We start from the raw sequence: 21677 nt of genomic DNA on the forward strand, positions 1-21677 counted from the left end.
AGGGATGGTAAAACGGCTGATAATGTTTTGCCTAAACGTTGTCTCACTATTCTTTGAACCAGAATTGAACTACAGACACAGCTTCTGATGTTACCAGAATCTTTTTGCACAAAAAAGAAATCAATGCAATACCACACTACTTTGACTTGGCAGATACATAAAACCACTGTGAGGAAAGTTGTGTTATGTATGGCAACATTCTCAAACTGGAGATACACCTTTATGGGAGAGGATAAGTAAATCCTGAGAAGAAATGAGATTGCCAAAAAAACTCCTGAAGAAGGACTGTAGGAATGCAGCCAGAAGAATCTGCCTGGAAAAGGGGAGGAATAGAAACAACATTAAGCACATTCTGCCTGAGCATTGCAAACAGCAATATTGCTTAGTGTGGCTTCAGCCACGCTGAAATCCCCAGAGAGAGAACAAGCCTGCACTCCTCACCTTGCTGTTTCGCAGAACACAGATTTATGGCCTGAGCTTTTTGTTACTGTCCCTCTGCCACACCTGCTCCACATCCTCAACTGTGCTACATGGGAGTGTGACTGAGGGGAGAAGTCTGACTGGATCTGGAAGCTGGTACCACCTGATACCTGTCACTTAGGGTTGAAAAGCTGATAGTATGCATCAAGTGACTTCTGTTGTTCACAAAGTTCTCATCCCACACAGCCAGTGGTGGACAAGTGGGAGATAAGTTTTCGCCCTGCAAGAGAGGCCAGTGATGGGATATATACACATGTAAGCATCCTCTGCTTGGACTTCATGGCTCTAGAGCAGGGTTTATATCTGCTGTATTACAGATGTACTTTAACAGATGGCCTGAGACACTTTACTGTCATCATGCACAGAAAGGCCAAAGCTCCTCCAGTTCTCTGTGGGCTCTGGAAAGATCCCCTCTGTCTGCCAAGGCAGCAGAGCACCGGAGGACAACAGTCCCAAGACACATTTGGCCTTCATCATGACGGTTCTATGCTGTAGGCAGGTTCTAGCTCTCACTGCTCAGTGATGTGGTGCCTTTTTAAATGGGTGAACTAAACTGATCAGCTCTGCAGTGTCAAAGTGGTCTGCAGTATGCAAGGAGATGCATTTGCATCTGGTGAATATCCACATTAAAAAATAAAAATGCTGGTCTGAATCTCCTGTGAAGGAGAGCAGCAATCATCCCAGCCTTGCTCATGACTGCATATTTAATTCATATGAGGAACCATCAAACCAAAGGCTAGAAGCAAATAAATTATTTCTTATTGTTTGATTCTTTATATTTCAAAGGAGAAAAAATAAACCTTTTATGTTGTTTATAAATAAATAGGACTGCATTAAAAATTCCTGGTGGCATCATTAATTTTTCCTCTCAAAAGAAGCACTCCACAAAGCCATGCCTTTGCTTGCATTCTGCTTATTTGATAATCTTGGCTTAGAAAAGAGAGAGGAGTTCCATTTCTGAATCAACAGCTGAATCACTTTATTATCATTACTGATGAAGCAATTATGATACCTCTGTCATGGAAGTATTAAGAGAGACAAACTGCTGATTATGGCAATGTGATTTCTTTAATGTCAATGACTCCTTGCATTTCCCTCCTGTATCTGCCAGCAGAAAAGAAAAATACCTTACCAAAAGGTGTCACGGGTATGTGACACAGGCATAGAAACTTTGAGTCTTAAACTGGGCAACTCAGGACTTGCCTGAGTGCATCAAATTGCTAGGAGTCAGGAAGAAATTCAGGTGGCCAGCACAGACTAAAAACTAGCCAAAACAAAGACCAAAAATGTCACCAGTTATGATCAGTACAATTTTGTCTTCAACATTTGTAAAGGTTGTCAAGCCTTTGGACTTGTGCTAAGCTTTAGCAGATAGAATTCCTGTGCACCAGGACACAGGAAAATCTTATGTGCTAAAGAATAATGTGCAGAAGCCATCTGAAGCTTTATGGGACTGTTTTTAAAAGTTGTATGGGGAGCAGCTGTGGGAGCTAGGGTTGTTTAGCCTGGAGAAGGCTCAGGGCAGATCTTACTACTCTCTACAACTCCCTGAAAGGAGGCTGCAGCCAGGTGGGGTTTGGGCTCTTCTCCCAGGCTACCAGTGACGGGGCCAGAGGAACTGGCCTCAAGCTGTGCCAGAGGAAGTTCAGGCTGGACACCAGGAGGAGTTTCTTTTCGGGAGGGATGTCGAGTATTGGGTCGAGAATGGGCTGCCCTGGGAGGTGGTGGAGTCATCGTCCCTGGAGGTATTTAAGGGAAGGCTGGACGTGGCACTCAGTGCTATGGTCGAGTTGCCAAGGTGCTGTTCAGTCAAAGGTTGGACTTGGTGATCTCAGAGGTCTTTTCCAACTGATTTTTCCAATTCATTCTGTGATTCTGTAATGAGAGCTGTGAAATTGCTTTCGCTAGGATGGTCGCTTGATTTCCCCTTTGTATTTCCCTCCGTATTTCTCTGCACCATTCCTCCCTCCCTGTTAACTACAGCAGGTTATCATTTCTGCCTGCAGCTGATTGCCGCAGAAACCCATCTCAGCAGAGGCAGAGAAACTAAAACAGGTTAAAAATAAAAAATAAAAAATTACCCAGAGCCGGTGCACTTCCCAGGAAAGCCACTGCACCCTGCAGCACTCCCGGCAATTCCGCGGCTCCGCGCGCCTGAGGGGCCGCGCGCCAGCCGGCGCAGGAAGAGGCGGGAAGGCGCTCCCGCTCCAGCGGCGGTCACGTGAGGGCGGGAAGCGCGTCCCGCCGTTTGAATCGCGGGGGCCGCCGGGAGAAAGGCGGGCGCGCGCTGCTCCTTTCCGCCCGCCCGTCGTCAGGCTGCGGCCCGCGGGGTCCCGCCGGTTCCTCCCGAGCCAAAAGTCGAGAGGGGGCACAGGCGACTCCTTGCCGCGGCGCTCGGCCCTGGTGTCCCCGCTCCTCCCAGGATGCTGGCGGCGTGCGGCATGCAGCGATGCCACCAGGAAGCGCTCAAGAAGAACCGGGTGATGCTGGCCAAGCAGCTGGTGTTGAATGTGCTGGTGGAGCACATGGTGGAGAAAGACATCATCACCACGGAGATGGTGGAGATGATACAGGTACGCTGGTTGTCGCCTGCGCCGTGAGCTTTGTGTCTGGCTGAGCTCGGTGTCGCTCCGTGCAGCGGCAGCATGGAAAAGCTCACCTGTTACCTGCACCGTGCAGTGGGATTGCACTCCGAGGACCTGCAGCGTGCAGGAGAGCTGTAAGGTGCTTTTGTAGAAAGGCAAAGTGCATTTCCTCTTGAGATTTCCCTGCATTCTGGTGTGCAGTTGTAGCAGGCTGCACTTAGTGCATCGGATGGTAGCTTCCAGTCCTTTATTGTAGTTTTGTGCTTATCTTTTTCCTTCCACGTATAGAAGCGGGAATAATATGTATTTCCAAAATAATACTGTGAAAATAAGTAAATGAATACGTTATATACCGGTTTGTTGTGGCACCTTCCACATAAAGAATTGGTGCTTCCTGTATGTTTTTGTAAATTGCGTGAATTGCATTGCAAGGCTCAAGGCTCACTGTCAAATTAACAAATGCTGCTTGTTTGTAGGCTTGTGTTACTTACCCTGTGTAGTGAGTGCTGTGGGGAGAAGTCATTGGAAATAGCTTGGGATTCCGGCCAGAGGGATGGTAATGCACAGAACACTGTGCAGGATGAGCTGCAGCTCTTCAGAGAGAGCAGGCTGGAAAGGAAGAGGTTGAACATGCACAACAAGTGCGTGCCAGGGCTCAAGTAAGGAATCTGAGGGGGTTTTTAGTCCCCTAGCAAAGTTCATCATCCCATACTAAAGAATGGATGCTGAAAAATAGGATTATGAACTATTTTCTGGGTATGAGTGTAGAAAATGTAAACCTGAGACTGATAAGGTTTTGATAGCAGTGAAAAGATAACTTCCTGAGTAATTTTGAGTCATCATCAAAGATAATGTGAATCACTTTGCGTACTTTGACGCAGTGTCAAAGATAATATTAGATGCCTCATGGGGCCTGTCAAGGATATCAATGCTGAATTGTGGGAGCTCCAGGCAGTCTCACCTGAAATAGCTCCAATCCCTAGTGGAAGAGAACAAAGATACCATGAAACAGTGCAAGCCAGAGAGTGAATCAAAGACTTCTCCAGGTTTGGGCTGGAGTAGCTAATTTCTTCATAGTAGCTGCTATGGGGCTGTGTTTGGGATTTGTGCTGGAAACAGTGTTGTTGATTTCGAGGTGTTTTAGTTATTGAGCAGTGCTGACCCAGAGCCAAGGCCTTTTCTTCTCACCCCACCCCACCCCACCAGCAGTGCTGGAGGTGCACAGGAAACTGGGAGGGGCCACATCCGAGACAGCTGACCCAAGGGATATCCCACTCCCTTTGGTGTCGTGGTCAGCCTGTAAAGGTAGGGGATGAAGAAGGAAGGGGAAATTCTGAGTTACAGAAAATGGTGCTAATGATGCCACGATCTTGGGTTTAATCCCTGTACAGGCCATTCACTTAGAAGTTGCACTCAATGGTGCTTGTGGGTCCCTTCCCACTCAGAATATTCTGTGAGTCTAAGTCACCATTGTGAGTGATGGAGTCCTGCTGTCCTTGGAATGGCTGAACTCCTGCCTGCCAACAAGAATTAGTGGGTGAATTCTTTGTTTTGCTTTGTGCATGTGGCTTTTGCTTAACCTACTAAACCATCTTTATCTGGACTTTTCTCACTTTTATTCTTTGGATTCTCCCCACCATTCCACCTGGGGAGGAGGTAACTGAGTGTCTGATGCTTAGCAGCCCACAGGGCTTAAGCAACAACATTGCTCAAGTGTGAATGGTGAGTAGGGGTGGGCTTTTGGTGGCCTGCACTTTGGTCGCCCAAGTGGGAGCAGAGAAGAAAAGGGGAAAAAAAATCCTCTCAAACGTAAGGTAATGGCAGAGAAAGTACTCTTTTTGGCAAGGTGCTGTTGTAGGTTAAAAGTATTAAACTGAGACAGAAGAGAAGAAGCCTAAAGGAATCTTCCCTTCCAGATGTAATTGAGTAAAAGGGAATGCAACAATACTTAGTAGTGGATTATCAGTAAGGAGAAAGGTGTTATGATGGATAAGTCAGGTAAAGAGTAATAGCTTGGTGGAAATACTATGCCTAATACAATCTATGGTATTTCCACTCTTAGGAAATAGATAGTATTGTATATATAATATACAATACTATCTATTTCCTAAGAGTGGAAATATTGGTGGAAATATTATGCCTAATACAATAAGCACACCTAACTAAGTGCTTAAATGCATATAAATAGCAGTAGCACCCTGAGCAAGAGAGCAGAGTGACTTGAACTACTGTTGCAGGGCATTGATCTGGAAATTGCAACAAAAATAGAAATATGGCAGAGGTAGAAGGAAAGCTGGATCTGCAGAATATGCATTGTACTAGAAGGATAAAAATGAAGGGAATGTTTACTGAATACTCCTAGACATAACAGTGCTATGGAGAAAGAATAAAGTGCATTAAAAAACCAAAAGAATCACTGGAGTGGAAAACACTTTGTCTTACCTTTGATCTTCCTGTAGTAGGTCTGTGAATTTTTAATATTCTTCCTGTCTCTGGCAAATGTGAGCACAGGTCTTAGAAGTGCTGTTAAGTAGCCTGTTATTGTAAATGTATTGTGATGCTGATTGCCAGGTACCTTAATGGAAACAGGAGGAGCCAAATGCCCTTGTCTGATGAAAGAGAATAGATTCTCCTGGATATTATAACTGGCTGGTTCTATATATATCGTCCTGCACCCTCAATAAGTCAGGAAATCAAGATCTGGATAAATAGTTATGATAAATAGTTATGTTCTAAATAATCTTTTCTTAAAAAGACAACAGTTACACTGGTCCTGTTGGCTTGATTTAAGCTAAACAAAAGAAGAAAATGGAAAATTTTCTGGAAACAGAAAATTCTGAAAATAGAGCATTTAAATAAATTTCTGTAATCTAAGGAAAGTGAAGTAAATCAAGGAGCTCAGGGAGATGAACCATGACATTTTTTTCCAAGTATGAGGTGTCAAACCAGTGAAACTTTACCCCAAGTAAGAAAAAGATGGGAGGGGGAGTGTGTTCCAGAACGAGCCACTGAAGGCAAAGGTGGTTGAACTGGATGAGGAGCTCACAAGGAATATGAAGAGTAAGTAGAGAGTTTATAGGTGTACAGCATTGGTTGGAGAAGAATCAGCAAATAGAAGCTGCTTCCTTTGATGTCTGAAATGTGGGGAGATAGTAGGATCTGACAGTATTGAATTTAAATTGGGTCATTCAGAAAGATACTAAACCGTGTGAAGTTTTTTCCACAGTATACATTTTCAATAAAGTGTAAAGAAAAAAATTGTGTTTGCTTTGTTGTGAAAATGATGTTATGATTATCTAGGTGAAAACCCAGAAGAGGGGGGTTTCAAACACAGGGGAAAAATTATTCTGGCAGTGAAGTGGGACAGTGGAAACAGCTGTTTTTAAGGCAAGCTCCAACATCTACTTGTATAAATGCTTGTTGGAGCATCAGATGTTCTTCCAGAGCTCTGAGATGGACTTTTAAAATTGCAGATATAGTAGCAAGAGCTTTCTTGCTTTTTAAACAAGTTGAGTACTCTGTACTGTAACCAAAGACTGAGATGTTTTTTATATAAAAAGATTTAAATACTCTGTTGATCAGTAGACAGTAATGAAGGGATCATAGGTTTTGACAAGTGACATAAATTTGATTAGGATATTTATTATTTATCAATTTTATATGCTTTTTCTATGGATTCTACAGGAGTATAATAAGACTAATATTGAATTTTGACAGGACTTCAGAATTTATTTACAATTAGTTTCTGTTATGTAGATTATCAAACCCATCTGTGAGGGGAAAGAAATAAATTAGGGATGTATTGGGAAATAAAATGAAAGAAGTGTCTTATTAACCTCCAAATGTTTGCTGAACATTATTTAGCATAACCTAAATGTGATATTGAAGATGAAGTCATATCAGGAAGCACAGCCCTTTAAGTGTTTAAGGAAGCATTAAGGAAGAAGACTGCTGAAAGCTGACTGCTGTGCATACAAAGTGCAGAATATGAACATTCTGGAAATTCTTCAACTTTTCAGTAAAACTAATGTTCTGGTTTTTGAGGTCAGCTTGTATTTTAACTATCATTTATGGCTTAGAGTCACAGACTGTGAAAAAGATGAATGACCTTTAGCTTGTCCCAAAACAGCTGCAGAAAGGAAGAAAAATTCATTAGATACATAAAAAACAAGTCTCAACCTACTTTACTAGTTTCAATAAAGTTCAGTGAGCTTACAGCAAGATACAAATATATGGAGGTGGTTATTTTCAACGACTAATGGAGCAGTGTTAGCAGGAGAAAGGAGCCTTCATACTTCTGGGAAGGCACAAGTAAGACATTATTATTGGCAATTCTAGTCAATAGTACTCTGAAATTCAGGATCTTGTGGGAATAGGCAAAGGTACATACACTGCTAAGGGAAAGAGGCCATTTATGGAAGAAGGTTTGTTTCCTGTAGCAAATCAAGACCAATTTATAGAAAGGAGTTTGATAAATAAGGGAATGGACAGAACACTGAAGTCAGGAAACAGTTGATAAAAATAAATGCTCTTAGTCATGAATGAATATAGGTCTGAAATTCTAAATAGATTCATAAACATTGGATCAACAAGATTTTGCAATATCCTCCCAAATGATGTGTTAGGGCAAAAACCAGACTATGTTTGACACTGAGCTTGATAATTATGAATGAAACCAGATGATGTGATATCTTTTGTAACAGAAGATTTCCACATTTACCTCAAGGCTTCTTTTTTTTTTTTTTTTCCTGTGATTGCTGTATTGTTAAGCTTTAATTATGTGTAACTCATCAGCTATTCCCAATCACCCACCAAAAGGAGAGATCTTGGATCTAAGTGATAATTAAAACAATATAGGATTAATTCCAAATAAATAAAATTTATTTCTGATATCTAGTATTTTGGTACGTGATTTTTGGTGTGGTTTAGATTTCACAGGGAAGCGTATTGTTGTATAAATTACACATTTTGTTGGGAAATACCTGTTAGTATTCTAACAATTAGAACTTCTTGGCACTGCTTCATTTTTTGATGTTAACTTTTTCACATATACTAGTGTATATTGCTTCATTGGTCTAAGTATTCGTCTGTACATAGGAAATGCCATTCTGGAACTGACTGCATATAGTAAGTGTTTTACTTAATGTTTTCTGGAAGAGTTGACTATCTGTGTGAGACCATAAACTATTGGATAGTAGTGGGAGCATGTTTTTGACTTTGTGTATTCAGTGAGGAGAAGTCAATACTATTCCAGCAGTAACTGGAAGTAAAATTTTAGAGATAATATGGTGTATTAGTGTGTGTGGTCATGTATGAATTGCTGGCTTGTTGTGTTGTCATATACTCTTGAGGAAATTGGAACAGAGGAGTGTGAATGAAATCAACTAGGAAGAGTGTAATAGTGGTTCTAGCACAGCTAAGCATAGTGGTGAAATGTTTTTCTGAAATAAAAAAAAAAAGAGTTGTTCTGATAATTCATTGCAAGTTAATTATGTCTGGTGTTACTTGAGTATGGATTTTGATTTTTTTTTCCCTCTGAGTTCAGGCCAAGTCTGGGAGCTTTGACCGAAACGTGGAATTCCTCAATTTGCTGCCCAAGAGAGGCCCTAATGCCTTCTCAGCCTTCTGTGAAGCTCTGAGAGAAACCCAGCAGCAGCATCTGGAGGCAATGATCCTGAAGACAATGTCCAACCTGAGCCATGAGATTGCAAGGGTACAGCAGTTTTTAAAAAATAGGGTGGATGGCTTGCATTTCAGATTGGGTTTGGGCACAAAAGGAGCTTTATCAAATGGGAAAAACTCAATTGTTTACAAAGGATAGAATGGTTTGGTTGTAAGTTGAAATTTGTAGTAGACCTAGCAAAAGCAGAGAGGAAGAAACTTGGGAAGAAGAGAATTTTCATAAAGAATCACAAGATGGTGGAGGTTGGAAAGGGCCTCTGGAAGTCATCTCTTGCAACTTCCCTGCTCAAGTATTACCTTCAGTAGGCTTCCAGAGTCACATCCAGGCAGTTTCTGAATATCTGCGAGGATGGAGACTGCAGCCTCTCTGGGCAACCTCCTCCAGTGCTCAGGCACCTCCCAATAAAAAAGCATTTCCTGATGTTTAAGAGGGAGTCTCCTGTGTTTCAGTTTGTGCCCATGGCCTCTGGGTCTGTCACTGGGCACCACTGGAAAGAACCTGGCTCTGTCCTCTTTGTGCCCTCCTTTCAGGTATTCATACACATTGATAAGTTCCCCTTGAGGGGGATAAGGGATCACCTCCCTTCATCTCTTCTGCTGGCATCACTCCTCCTGATGCAGCCCAGGGTACCAGCTGCCTTTGTGCCAAGGGTGCACTGCTGGCTCCTCTTTGGCTTGGCAGCACCCAAGTCCTTTTCTGCCAAGCTGCTTCCCAGCTGGGTGGCCCCCAGGATATATTGGTGCCCCAGGCACAGGACCTTACACTTCTTTTTGTTGAAATGCATGAGGCTCCTGCACTGTTCTTACCAACAAGTTCTTAATGGATGTGTAATCAGTAATCCAAAAATTGAAAGGGAAGTATTTTTTTCTCTGAACTTTTTTGGTTTAGTTTTCAGTGATTGTCTGAGTAGACTCTTAAGGAAACAAATACTTGTATTTCTTTCTTCTGTTATTTTTTTCACCTTTTCACTTTGTGTACTTAGTGTTGTACTAAAGGAAGAGTTTGGGAAAGATTCCATGTTCTTAGTGCATTGGCAAGGATGGAAACTCTCAGTAAACATATTTTATACAAAGGAAGGGACAGCAAATACTTCTGAACAAGTGTTTCCTTATTAAAATGTAAAATTTATTAGACTACCCTTTTAATTTTTTGTTTTGCAGTTTTCTTTACTATACAAACAATCAAATCTTGACAGCAAACAAAAATAGAGGAATCACCAGACAATTCAAGTTCTTGTTAAAACCGAGAAAACTAAGATGACCCCAGTGTAAAGATTCTAAACTGAGGATTTGGGTAGAAGTGCAGATGATCAAAGAAGGGGAGGAGTCTTGCATTGAGAGAAAGTGCTACTGCTGTCCTGTCATGATGTTTCTTTTGGAAGTGACCAGAATATTATAATTCAGTCATTTTTGTGTGTATATAAATGCATGTATCCTTTCTTCCATGATACCTTCATCTTTGTACTGTAGAGAAAAAAAAGAAAAAGCTATTTTATGCTACTCTTTTTTATGGATTTATTGATGTCTTGTAGCTTGAACACTGTCATGAGTCAGATCTTCCGTACCCTACCAGTGAGTCCTGTAATTCAAAGAGACCCCGTTGGCTTGGTGAGTTGCACATGATTTGCTACCTGGTTGGCTCCTGCCAATTTCTTAATACTGTCTTAATTTGATTGTAGAAATAAGCTTGCCACCACTTTGCTCATCCCAGGAATGCAAACTTGATAGTAAACTATGTTATGATCAAAGAGGGTGCTTTATAGCATATGGGAAGAGAAACCAATAAGTGTTTCTTGTTAGCTTTATTTATTCTTATGGGACACTTTTTTGCTTAAAACAGTACATGTCAGTAAAATTCTAGTTTTTGCAAAGATTTTCTTTAAGATTTGTAATAGAATTTCATTGAGCTAGTGCTCTGATAAGATACTGACTTCAGGCAGTATTTCTTAACCAAGACTTCCTTCTTAAAACATTAGTTTAAGGCCTTTTATGTGTTATCTGGGTCCAACTTGCTTTTCTTTAGCTTCCGTCAAGTGCAGGAAATCAGCTTCTCCTTCACATGCTTTTCCAGCCTAGGCCAGGGGTCTGGTCTAGCAAACATTGGTTGGAATGAATCTCCTTGCTAGTTTTTATGTTGCTTCTGGTAATGCCTGGAGTACTTTTTCCCTAACCACAGGTTTACCCTTATGCTGGTTACTAGGAGCTCTCTCTGGTGTTAAAGAACAAGTGTCTAATTTTTGGAAACTTTTTTTATTTATGTGCAAGGGTTTTAGGTTGGGTTGTTTTGATTTTTTTAGAGCATATGTTCCTCCAACCAGGAGAGCCATGCCTCAAAAGGCTGAAAGAGGATTTCAGAAGAGCTCGTGAATGTCATTAGCTCAGTTTCTTCAGTACAGAGGAGTGAGTGTTTGTCTGCAAATGGCAAATAGCTGATTATCATTCCCCTCATCTGCTGTTATCCAGAGGAAAGTGTTCAGAGGCAGATTAAAAAAAGAAAAGGGATTTGCACTTTATGAAAGTTAAAATTGTCTCGTTTGATCACTTATGCATGTGTTCAGCATGGGAGGCCTTTTATGACAGGAAAGAACTATTCTGTTTGAAATTTTCTAGCAACATTTCGTCAGCCAAACTCTGAAAGTAAGAACATACTGTGCAAAACAGCAGAAAGCACAAAGATCTTAAATTAGATGAGAATTCTGTTTTCATACTCTGTAGTCCAGGCGTTAGATAAGGCTAACCCACATACAGGCAAAAATAAAAGCTGTCAGTTAAAATAAATAAAACAAGTATACTGTTACAGTACTTTGTTTTCTCTTCTGTGTTTCATTTTGTGTCAGTAGGCCCTGATCAAACAAAATTTTTGGAGGTGTGAAATGTGCATAAATGAATATAGTTCAGGATTTGCAAGTTACTACCTTAATACAGAGGTTTTGTGTCTGAAATTTTAAATTTTTATTAATATATTTGGCTTTGCACAGAACCAGTAGAGCATTCCTTGGATAATGGAGATGGTCCCTCAATTCCTCCAGTGAAGTATTGCACTCCTGAATTTTATCACAATCATCAGCACTTGGTAAGTTGTTGGCAGAGAAAGTCTTTAAGATGTGAGATGTTTGGATCTATCAGCTGAACATGTGCCACTTAAAATTGAGTTGAAATGCTTCACTGGGATGCAGATCAGAGTTGTGCTATTTGTGTAAATGAAAGGTGTTACCAGTCGTGCTCCATTTGATGTGGTTCTCATTTACAAGTGTCAAGAGATCCCAAAAAGTTCTGTAACTCTAAACAAATCTCTGCCTTTGTTTTTTTTGCTCATGAAGAGCTTGGTGGAATGACTTCTGTACTATTGCTCTCTGTGAGCTGTCAGTATTATTGCCTCAAGTTTATTTTTCTGTGTCCTCATTTTCTCTAAGTTGACAAACCCTCTAAATGACTGTAAGATAGTAGAACTGTGTTTTCAGCTAGTAAGTTGGCTGTTTTAATTGTCAGCTGTACCCAATAGAATCCTTAGGCTTAAGAACCAGATCAGGATTATGTGCTAGAATTCTACCTGTGGGTAGAACAATTTGAATTTCTAATCTTCTGCTGCAGTATTTGAAGTTATATATGTAATCTAATTCCTTTTTGTTAATTCTGTCTGTAAATAGATTGGTGGGATGGGCTTAAGGAAAAATTACTTTGTGTTGTGGGATAAACACTTCCTTAGGGTTATACAATGTCAGAGGCTCTATGTGTAATGAAACAGAGGTTTTGTTTGTGTGTTGGTTTTTGTTTGGGTTGGGTTTGGGTTTTTTGGAGCTGTCTGTGGGGGTGACTTGATTAATAAGCAGTGCCAGTGTGAGCTTGACTAGGCTCCTTTTACATCTGTGCCTGCATACACCTTATTTGATATTCTCATTTGGTATTAAATTTTACTTCCAATTTGGAGGAGTGTTAGTAAGTGAATTACTATTGATTTGTTGTTGTTGGAATGGTAGGGACAGAGAGGGAACTTCTCTGTCTTGAAGGCACCCCTCTTAAATTAGTTTTTTTCCTGTTAACCTCTTTTGCCAGTTGCACAATTTTGAAGATCAGTGACTGGCAGTCCCTTGCTGTTGCAATGACACTGATTGGTATTTTACATCTCTGATCCCAACAGCAATTAAGAAATGTTAGCTAAATTTTGCATAGTGTTGTCCTTTGTTGGGGGTGACACAAAAATATATGAGGCCCTGCTGGGGTGAGGAAAGGGGAGAAAGTTACCAATATCTAATTCACAGTTTGAAATGGATAAGTTGCGTTTCTTTTGAAATGAGGAATAAGGCAAGTCAGTCTAACTTATTAATAATAGTATTGTAGCATTGTCAGTTGTGGAGGCTGGCAAGCACAGGCATATCAAGTTAGTGTGGAATGATTGCTGTTCTATTCTAACACACCATTATTTCCTTGGGTAGTCTAAATTTACCCATTTTTAATCTTCCTTGCAGGCATACAAGCTGACATCAGAGCCGCGAGGCTTAGCGCTGATCCTCAGCAATGTCCGCTTCAGCAGCGAGAAGGACCTGGAATATCGCGCCGGGGGAGACGTGGACTGCGCTTCCCTGCAGGTGCTCTTCAGGCATCTCGGCTATCGAGTCACTGTTCTTCATGATCAAACTGCACAGGTAAGGGGGTGATCCCAGTACTTCACAACTGGTGTGCCTGAGAGTTTGTGTCATAGCTGTCTCAAGAGATTCCCTCTGGTACGTAGCTGAGCTTTGAAGATACGAATTATCACTTAAGAACAGAAAATGGGGCTGAACATAATTATATCTGCCCTCATACTGATCCACATGAGAAAGCTTGGAAGGCTGAGCTCTTCCAGTGGATAGTAGTATCACAAAGAACTACAAGAGGTATTATTCTAGTCTGACCCTACTGCAAGGGGGAAGACTTTTGAGACCATTCCTGGCATGTGTGTTAAAAACACAAATTAATGAAGTCTCCAATTTACTATAGATAGACTTTTCCAGTGTTCTCTCCTAAAACTTAAACTTTGCAAATATTTGATGTAGTCTTTGCAGTTGTGATGTTTTCATGGCCTTTCACTGGTGAAGTCAATTGGCATCCCATTCATCAGTCTCTCTGTGCAGCTCAGTTCCACTCTTTCAGTCTTCACTAAAAACATGTATCTGCTTCACTTAGGAAAATTGGTTGTGTTCCATGGCTAACTTAATCAAGCCACTCTCCCTAGGAATGCAATTGCTGTCTTCTCCAGCATCATTTGATCTTAGTCCTTTTAAATCCCTATGAATTCAAGTGATACAGGACCTGTTAAAGAGTGTTTTATTCAAGAACAGAGCTTTTGCAACATTAATAGAACATATTTGCATCTGTCATGTTGTCAGTTCCTTAAGTTTTCCAGTTTAAATTTTGAATTGACCACTAGTGTCTGAATGCCTTAAGTCCCAGAGAATGTATCTGTTAAGCTGCTCCAACATCCCAGCCAGATTCCAGTGTCAGTGTAAAATATCACTTGTAAAATATCACTCTGCAAAATATCACTTGGTTTCCTCTGTTGGCCTAAGTGATTCCTGCTTTACACTGTTATATTTAGGACTGAATATTGCATAAAAGAAGAATATTTTGCTTTTTTTTTTTAATAGTACATGTCTTTTTCATGTAAATTTGAGGGGTGAGGGGTTTTTCTTTGTTACAAGAAAAGCCATTTGTGTTCTTCCCAGAAAATTGATTCACTTTCCCTATGGAAGTTTGGAAAACATTGGATTTTTTTTTCCTGTCCTAGGAGATGCAGAATGCATTGGAGAGATTCTCCAAGCTGCGAGATCATCGAGATGTGGATTCCTGCATTATAGCTCTGCTTTCCCATGGTGTGGAGGGTGGGGTTTATGGCAGTGATGGCAAACTACTACAGGTATGTTGCTGAGTCCTGATCTCTTGTAGGTTATCTCCAGGAAAGTAACAATGTTAAAAAAGAAAAAAAAAAAAGAAAAAAAAAAGATTGAGGATTCACATATTTTAAAACAGAAAAAATAAGGGCTGGAGGGAAAAAAGGACAGGGGCAGGTCTAGAAAATGAAAAATGGCAAGTAGGAGAATTTATCTCTGTATGAATACTAGGTAGAGTTCATGAACCTGGGGAGAGGGTGGGGAACGGGATGTGTTTGTCACACACTGAGTTTGCAGATAAAGGAGAGGATTACCAAGACTGGTGAGGTAATAAGCAAAAGACAGGGAAGCAAGGTTGAGACTGGGTTTGGCTTACAGAAGGCTACAGTGAAGAAATTTCCTCTCTTTCTTCTCTCAGTTGCAGGAGGCTTTCCGGCTCTTTGATAATGCAAACTGCCCAAATCTCCAGAATAAGCCCAAAATGTTCTTTATTCAGGCATGCCGGGGAGGTGAGTGCCCAAACACTGAAAGCCATCACTTGGCATGCCATTAAGGCTCATTTTGCACACATGCACACCCTCACATTCAACTTGCTGTCAACTTTCCTCTTTGCTTCTCTCAGGTGTAAGTGGGACCCATATTCACCTCCCTCTGCCCTGCTGCTGCCACTGCATCTGTTGCTCTGTAAGTGTCTTTAGCTGTGCATGAGGTGTGTGCATTGCCTTGCAGACCCCAGAGCACCTTAGTGACATAAAGCTCTGTCATATCCCACTCATACCCCGAGGCTTCCTCGTGCTGTGCCTGCAGGAGGGGGAGTGGGGCACATGATGCACAAATAGCAGCACAGCATGGAGCAGTCCACTAGCACTGGAGTCTTGCTGAGGTGCTGTCTTTCTCTAGATCCTTGATGTGTTGTGTCTCTTGTGGTGGTCTCTTGAGCTGTCAGAGTTGGTTCCAATTATTTTTAGGGTCTTGTCTTTTTCCTTTACCTTAGCCTGTTTTCAGCCTCAGATGACCTTTCCTTGCACCCTTTTCCACATGCTGCTGTTGAATTCTTACATGCTGCTGTACAGAACTCTTTTCATGATTCTTATAGACTTGTTCTTCTTCTGTGCTTTGTGTATCTTTTTTTTTTAATTCTGTCATTCCTTTTCCTCCCTTTTGTAACTAAACAAACACATCTGTAACTTGCTACCTTTCGGATCTGCTAATGACCAAATTTTTTCCACAAGTGTTTGGACCCTGTGAAATTGCAGCTATTCCAAAATGAAGCTCTGTCTTATAGTTTCTTCTTTGCCATTGTGACAGAGGAGTTTTCCTCATGTGTATGCTTTTCCCCCTGCTGTTCCCTTGTTTCTCACAGTTGTCTCCCTTCTTTCTCATTTTTAGCAAGCTTTACAGTTTGTCCTCTAGTCTCTACTCTTCTTTAATCCCAATGCAGGGAAAAACCCAAAGTCTACATGAAGTATTTCAGTGATCAGAAATACTCGATCCTTTTAATCATTTGGGAATATTGTAACATGCATGTTTACAATATGAATTGAATCTGATTGCTTTCCTTGTGTGAATGAACATTTAGATACTCTTGAACAAATGTGAATGTGCATACTCAGGGTGGAAATAAGTGTAATTAGCCATAATTTTCAGCTGACCTCATTAGGTAATTATGTTTATTTGACTGTAATGTTACCATAAGGAGTCTGTTAAGACTAACAAATCTTGCTTGGCCTTTGTATTCCCAAAAAAATTGCTGTTAAGGAACAATGGTAAAGCTTGCTGTGCACAACGCTTTAGAACTAGGATATTGCAATAGACAAAGGATTAAGATACTTGAAAAACTGGAAGGAAAATCTCAATTTAATTAAAAAACGGCAAAGAAGACAAAACCCTGCCTTGTCTAACCTCTTTTAAACCTTGATTAATAGCTGGAGGGGAAAGCCAGTTACAAAGTAATTGAATTGTCAACAAAAATGTGTACCCTTTAGACAGCATTAAAAGGATTGTATAAATAGATTGACTACTATTTCAAAGTTGACAATACTATCTGTGCCATGCAACTTAGCTGGAACTAGTTGAAACAAGGTGAGAAATACCTAAGTTATTCTTCCTCTCTAACCTTACATTGTAGGCCTGCTCTGTCTTCTATTAGTGGCACATTTTTAAAATGTAGATAAAGAAATATTGGTACAGTCCTAATTCCCAGTGAGCTTTTGGCAAGAGTCTACTAAAGAAGTTAAGTAGTCCACCTGCAGTCATGGATCAAAAACCACTGGCAATAGAAAACAATGGGAAGAGTTTCAGTGTGGCATAAAACGAAATTTTGAAGTTGCTTAGAATCTGCATTTGATGTAGTCCATTCAAAAGAGTGAAAAATTATACTAAAAGCTGGATAGTTAGCAGTTACTTAAATTAATTGGCAGAACAGCTGTCTGGGAGCTTCAGTATAATTTAAACAGACAATCTCTGGCAGTGGTTCTATAAATTAGAGGTTAAGTACGCAAAGGGTTAGTGCTTTACACATTTTAGTTAAGTTGATAGGAGTGGTGTTTGAAGATATGCATGAGGAAGATTTGTAATTCTGAAGCTTTAATCAAGAAAGTTTTGATTTTATTCATAATGGAGTGATGACAGTGTGAATAATAGAGTTTGACAGTAAAATTACCTGAGTGTTCTGAAATAAAATGCACTGTGAACAGTACACTAAATTTTTAAAAAGACAGAGAACTGGAAGGATTTTGAGAAGGTGATGAAGTCATGAAAAAAATGTGGTTAAAAATGAAAAAATATGCATTGCTACCCTAAGAGATGAGAAAGGAACTTAATTATGAAATTATGAAATTCTGAGCTATGGAGATTTTAATTCTAGGCTGTTTCATACAATCACACCCCTCCCACTGCTGTTTTCTTTCTAGAGGAAAAGAACAATGTTGCTGACTTATGAACTGACCACTTTCTGAGCATAATTACGAGATGCCACCTGTGCCACTGCCTCTTAAAGGGTTAGAAATCCAAATGTATTATTTAGGCATAAGCTAGCAATAAAAATTGAGAAACCTATTAGGAGGAAAGCCTCTGAAGTGGACACTTAAGCCTCGTAACACTAGACTCTGATTCTGCTGTTAGGAAGTAAGAATATTAGATTCTCATCTTAGAACAAAAGGAAACAAAAAGGCAAAATTGTATGGAAAATCTGTGAAATGTAATTTTAATTTTCTTGCAACACAGCTGGACTATCAAAGTTACCGCCACTAAGCCATTAGTTGAGGTTATAATGGAAGCTCTGCATCATGCAGAAAACCAATTGAGAATATCTACACTTGTGTAATACACACTAATGAATCCTGGAAAGAACATTAAATGCTCTCCAGGTTTTAAACTAATCTCCACGGACTGTAGGTCTCTCTCACATTTGGGTTCAGATTATTTTGCATTTTTCTGCTGCAGTTTATGCTTTTAATTGTAACAAGCAGTATTGTAATCAGGTTTTAGAACTAGGTGAAATACTTTGTCTAGGTTTTCTACATGTCCTGGGTGTAGATCTTAGCAACCAAAATTACAGCTCTTGTTTGAGTTCTGCAGTAAATAGACAGTTAGCATTGCAAAGTGCACTAGACATTTTTGGATATTTCCAAGGTAGGTATGAGTGGAAAATAAAATCTTCATGGGTGGCATCAAATCCTTCCATGAATAGTGGAGAACTACCAGAAACTTCCCTGCTTTCATGGTAATCTCATGATCTGTGCAGGAAGAGGCGGGAGCAGAAATCAGCATGCAGACCATGTCAGGTTAAGCAGGTGCAGCAGTTTTTGGTCTCTGCATTAGTTTGTGCAGAAGAACTTTCAGATGAATTTAGAACAGCTGAGAAAGTTTTTGCATTAACTTGAGGCTTTCTGCTTGACAGTAATTGTGGCATTGCTGACTACAAAACTAAGTACAGGAAAGCTACATCCAGTAATTCAGGATAATTTCTTCTCCCTTTCTCCCTCTCCTCGTTTATTGCCACCACAGATGAGTTGGACCGGGGAGTGGATCAAAGAGATGGCAAAGGATGGTCAGATTCTCCAGGCTGTGAGGAAAGTGACGCGAACAAGGAAGAAAGCCTGAAGCTGCGGCTGCCCACGTGCTCGGATATGATCTGTGGATATGCTTGTCTCAAAGGTAATTGTTTGGGCCCCTAATTGCTTGGGCATAAGGAGGTTTCATATGTCTGTGTTCCCCAGAAGTCTTCATGGTAGGCGCTCTCTCGCCAGGCACGGCGGCCATGCGGAACACCAAGCGCGGCTCCTGGTACGTGGAGGCTCTCACCTCGGTGTTTGCAGAGGACTCCCGACACACCCATGTGGCTGACATGCTGGTGAAGGTGAAGGGCATTTACTCTCCCACTCCTACCTGGTTTTTGAAGGGCCTTCCATTGCTTCAGAATGCTAGGATTAATCTAGTACTATTAAAGCACTTATTCTTGCCTTGTTTGTAGCAAAATTACAATTTTTCCCTCATTCTTATTTACTTATTTATATACAGCTCCATAGGAGCTTAACTAAGTAATGATGCTGTTTCTTTGACTCCTTCTGTTTCATTAGTGTGGTCGCATGGCGAACTTGCGAGTAGAGTTCATATTGCTTGCAAGAATCAGTTTTCTTCTATAGAAATATTTTTTTTTAGGTGAGTTCATTCCCTGAACATGCACAAAACAGCTGCAAAATCAGCAATATCATATAAAGTAAAGTTTGAGAAAGTGGAGGAAGAGGGAGTGAAAAAAAACCAATGTAGCCACAGCAACTTGAGCTGCTGTGGAACTGCACCCTAGTTCTTTATCCTTCTTACAATTAGGGGACTACTTAATGCATTAAACAGAAAAATCTGGGAGTGCAGAATGTGTCTTTTAAATCCTTCTAGTCACTTGAATTTTTTTACTCTCACACCTAGGTGAATAGGCAAATCAAGCAACGAGAAGGTTATGCCCCAGGCACGGAATTCCACCGCTGCAAGGAAATGTCGGAATATTGTAGCACGCTCTGTCGGGACCTTTACCTGTTTCCTGGCTATCTACCAGGAAAATAACCTTGCCAGCTCTGTTTGAAGAGAGATACTGCCAAAGCTGAACTTCAACTGTGGATATCTGTTTTCACTCTTATGAGCTGTGACATCAGATGTACAAGCAAGGAGTGCCAGTCTAATTCTTTATGTCCTTTTTTAAAATAAACTGGCAGCTCTTCTTGACCCTGACTCAGTCCAGGGTTTAAAATTCTAATATCCCAATTGGGTGTGTATGTATAGAAAGTGATGGAAAGAAGATCAGCACTGGAACTGGAAAGAAGTGGGAACATCCTTTGGAAGGAGACATAAGGAGACATTTGTAAACAAAGTGAATGTGAAAATGGAAATGGACTACAAGTACAGTTTTTAAGTTAAGCCTTTCTGAAAGGAAAATCAGTCAAAAGATGCTACTTATCTTATGCTTGTACTTCAACAATTTTAAGTACTTTCTGCATGGTTATTCATCCAGGACAGTCGACTGCTCTGCACATTAGAAAAGGGCTTTTTATGAAGGAGAATCTTCCTCCTCCCTAAAATGGAAGGTTATTGTTCTCAGTACTCAACACTTTCCATTTTGATCACTTACAAGTCTATTTTTTTACGTTCCTTCTATAGCCAAGATATCAAGAGAACTCGAAGATATCCCAGATTATCAGCAAAACATGTAGAGACTCAGAAAAATATGCCTGCATAAAATGCCCCAGAAATAGTTTTGAATCTAGAAATTCTAGATTAACTTCCCTTAGTCCCAAGAGTGAACAACTGCATGGAATATTCCTTTTGAGGAATTTGTTTACCATAGTACTTACATGTCACAACAGACATTCACTCCACCAGCTTCTCAGGAGTTTATAAATTGCACTGTACAACTAAAGCCCTGAAGCTCTACAGCCTTGTACAGGAGGATCTTTTGTCTTTTTAATTAACAAAAATATTCAAGGCAGCTCTTTACAGTCTGAGCATGTTGCTTGGATTATTTATCACTGCAGTTTTTTTCCCTTTTAAATGAGAGGGAAGAGTTTTATATTATTATCCTGTTCTGTGAGTTTTCTTTCTTAATCCATGATCATTTAAAAGCATAAACTAGCACCTCTTTTGGAAATTTCTTCTACAGTCTCTTCATGCTGTAATTTGTGTCTTGCTGTGTCCAACTGCAGTTACTCCCACTTGATGTGATGTGGGAGATGGGCATTGTTCTCTTTTTGTGGTAGAGCTAAATCCTGAGATACTGGATTACATGTGGACTACAGGTGGCTCACTTCAGTCTCAGTCTCTCCATTTTGTAGCGCTAAGTTGTCATAGTTCCTGGCTTTTTTTAATGTAAGTATGGCTTTTAAGATATATTTTTCAGGATAGAATTATGAATGGGAAGCACAAAGGTAAATGGAGGGAGGCTGGAAAACTAGGCATGTGCTCTTTTTATTATTCTGCCTGGTAAATGAAGGCTGTGTTTCCTCCAGCTCGCAAGGGTGCAGCATTAGTGTGTATCTTGCATTTATCCTACACACAATGTGATGAACAGAACAAGAATCATACTTGCCAATTGGTGCCTTACTCTGAAGTCTAATACACCAGTTTAGGGGCTCGTGTACCTCCCTGGAGTATAAACACTGTCTTCCTGAGTGCTCCCTCTACAAAGTGGTGCAATATTTTACAGATAGCTTTATTGATGAAGCAGTCCATTCTGATGGATTAAGTTTCTGTAGGATTGCATCAAGTTGCATTATCACTGCCACTTTTATATATCTTTTTGTACACTTGTATTTTACTGCCTTGAGGTGTCAAAATAAAGAATTTTTGTTTGATTAATCTGCGCGGTGTCTTCCATTTGGAGAATTAGACCCCTGCAGAAATGGAGGTTCTACATAAACAGAATTTTGTGTCATTTCTTGAGATAGAACATCCCAGAGGGGGTTTTGAACTCTCAGGCAGAAGCTTGCTACAACCACTACACAGCTGCAGTTACAGCTGCAACCACTATGAGCTGCTTGTGAATTTTGGTAACTCCCTGGCCAAACAAAGACTG

General features: G+C 40.4%; 1 protein-coding gene across 2 annotated transcripts; it reads left to right on the forward strand.

The window, feature by feature from the left end:
• The first annotated feature begins 2650 nt into the window (after window positions 1-2650).
• CASP2 (caspase 2) lies at window positions 2651-21460 on the forward strand. Of its 2 annotated transcripts, none has more exons than XR_011680120.1 (10): window positions 2651-3053; window positions 8611-8778; window positions 10280-10355; window positions 11726-11820; window positions 13214-13390; window positions 14512-14640; window positions 15033-15123; window positions 15237-15298; window positions 18623-18772; window positions 18865-18974. XR_011680120.1 is itself a non-coding variant. In XM_071433112.1 (10 exons), the coding sequence occupies exons 1-10, from the start codon at window positions 2904-2906 to the stop codon at window positions 19673-19675; spliced, it is 1281 nt and encodes a 426-aa protein (XP_071289213.1). In that variant the 5' UTR covers window positions 2681-2903; the 3' UTR covers window positions 19676-21460. The 2 variants fall into 2 exon arrangements, 1 of the variants encoding a protein (XP_071289213.1); XM_071433112.1 differs by lacking the exon at window positions 15237-15298 and adding an exon at window positions 19541-21460 and having other exon boundaries at window positions 2681-3053.
• The last annotated feature ends 217 nt before the right edge of the window (window positions 21461-21677 follow it).

The sequence above is a fragment of the Agelaius tricolor genome, unplaced genomic scaffold, assembly GCF_023055355.1.
Source record: "Agelaius tricolor isolate 1412-34295 unplaced genomic scaffold, bAgeTri1.0.p SCAF_9, whole genome shotgun sequence".
In the NCBI taxonomy this organism is placed as follows: domain Eukaryota; kingdom Metazoa; phylum Chordata; class Aves; order Passeriformes; family Icteridae; genus Agelaius; species Agelaius tricolor.

Excerpts from the sequence above, each read along its gene's own strand:
- CASP2 (XM_071433112.1), top strand. The coding sequence starts at position 2,904 with ATGCTGGCGGCGTGCGGCATGCAGCGATGCCACCAGGAAGCGCTCAAG. Across the intron at positions 8,779-10,279 it reads TGAGCCATGAGATTGCAAGG|CTTGAACACTGTCATGAGTC; the intron begins GTACAGCAGTTT and ends GATGTCTTGTAG. Across the intron at positions 10,356-11,725 it reads AAAGAGACCCCGTTGGCTTG|AACCAGTAGAGCATTCCTTG; the intron begins GTGAGTTGCACA and ends GGCTTTGCACAG.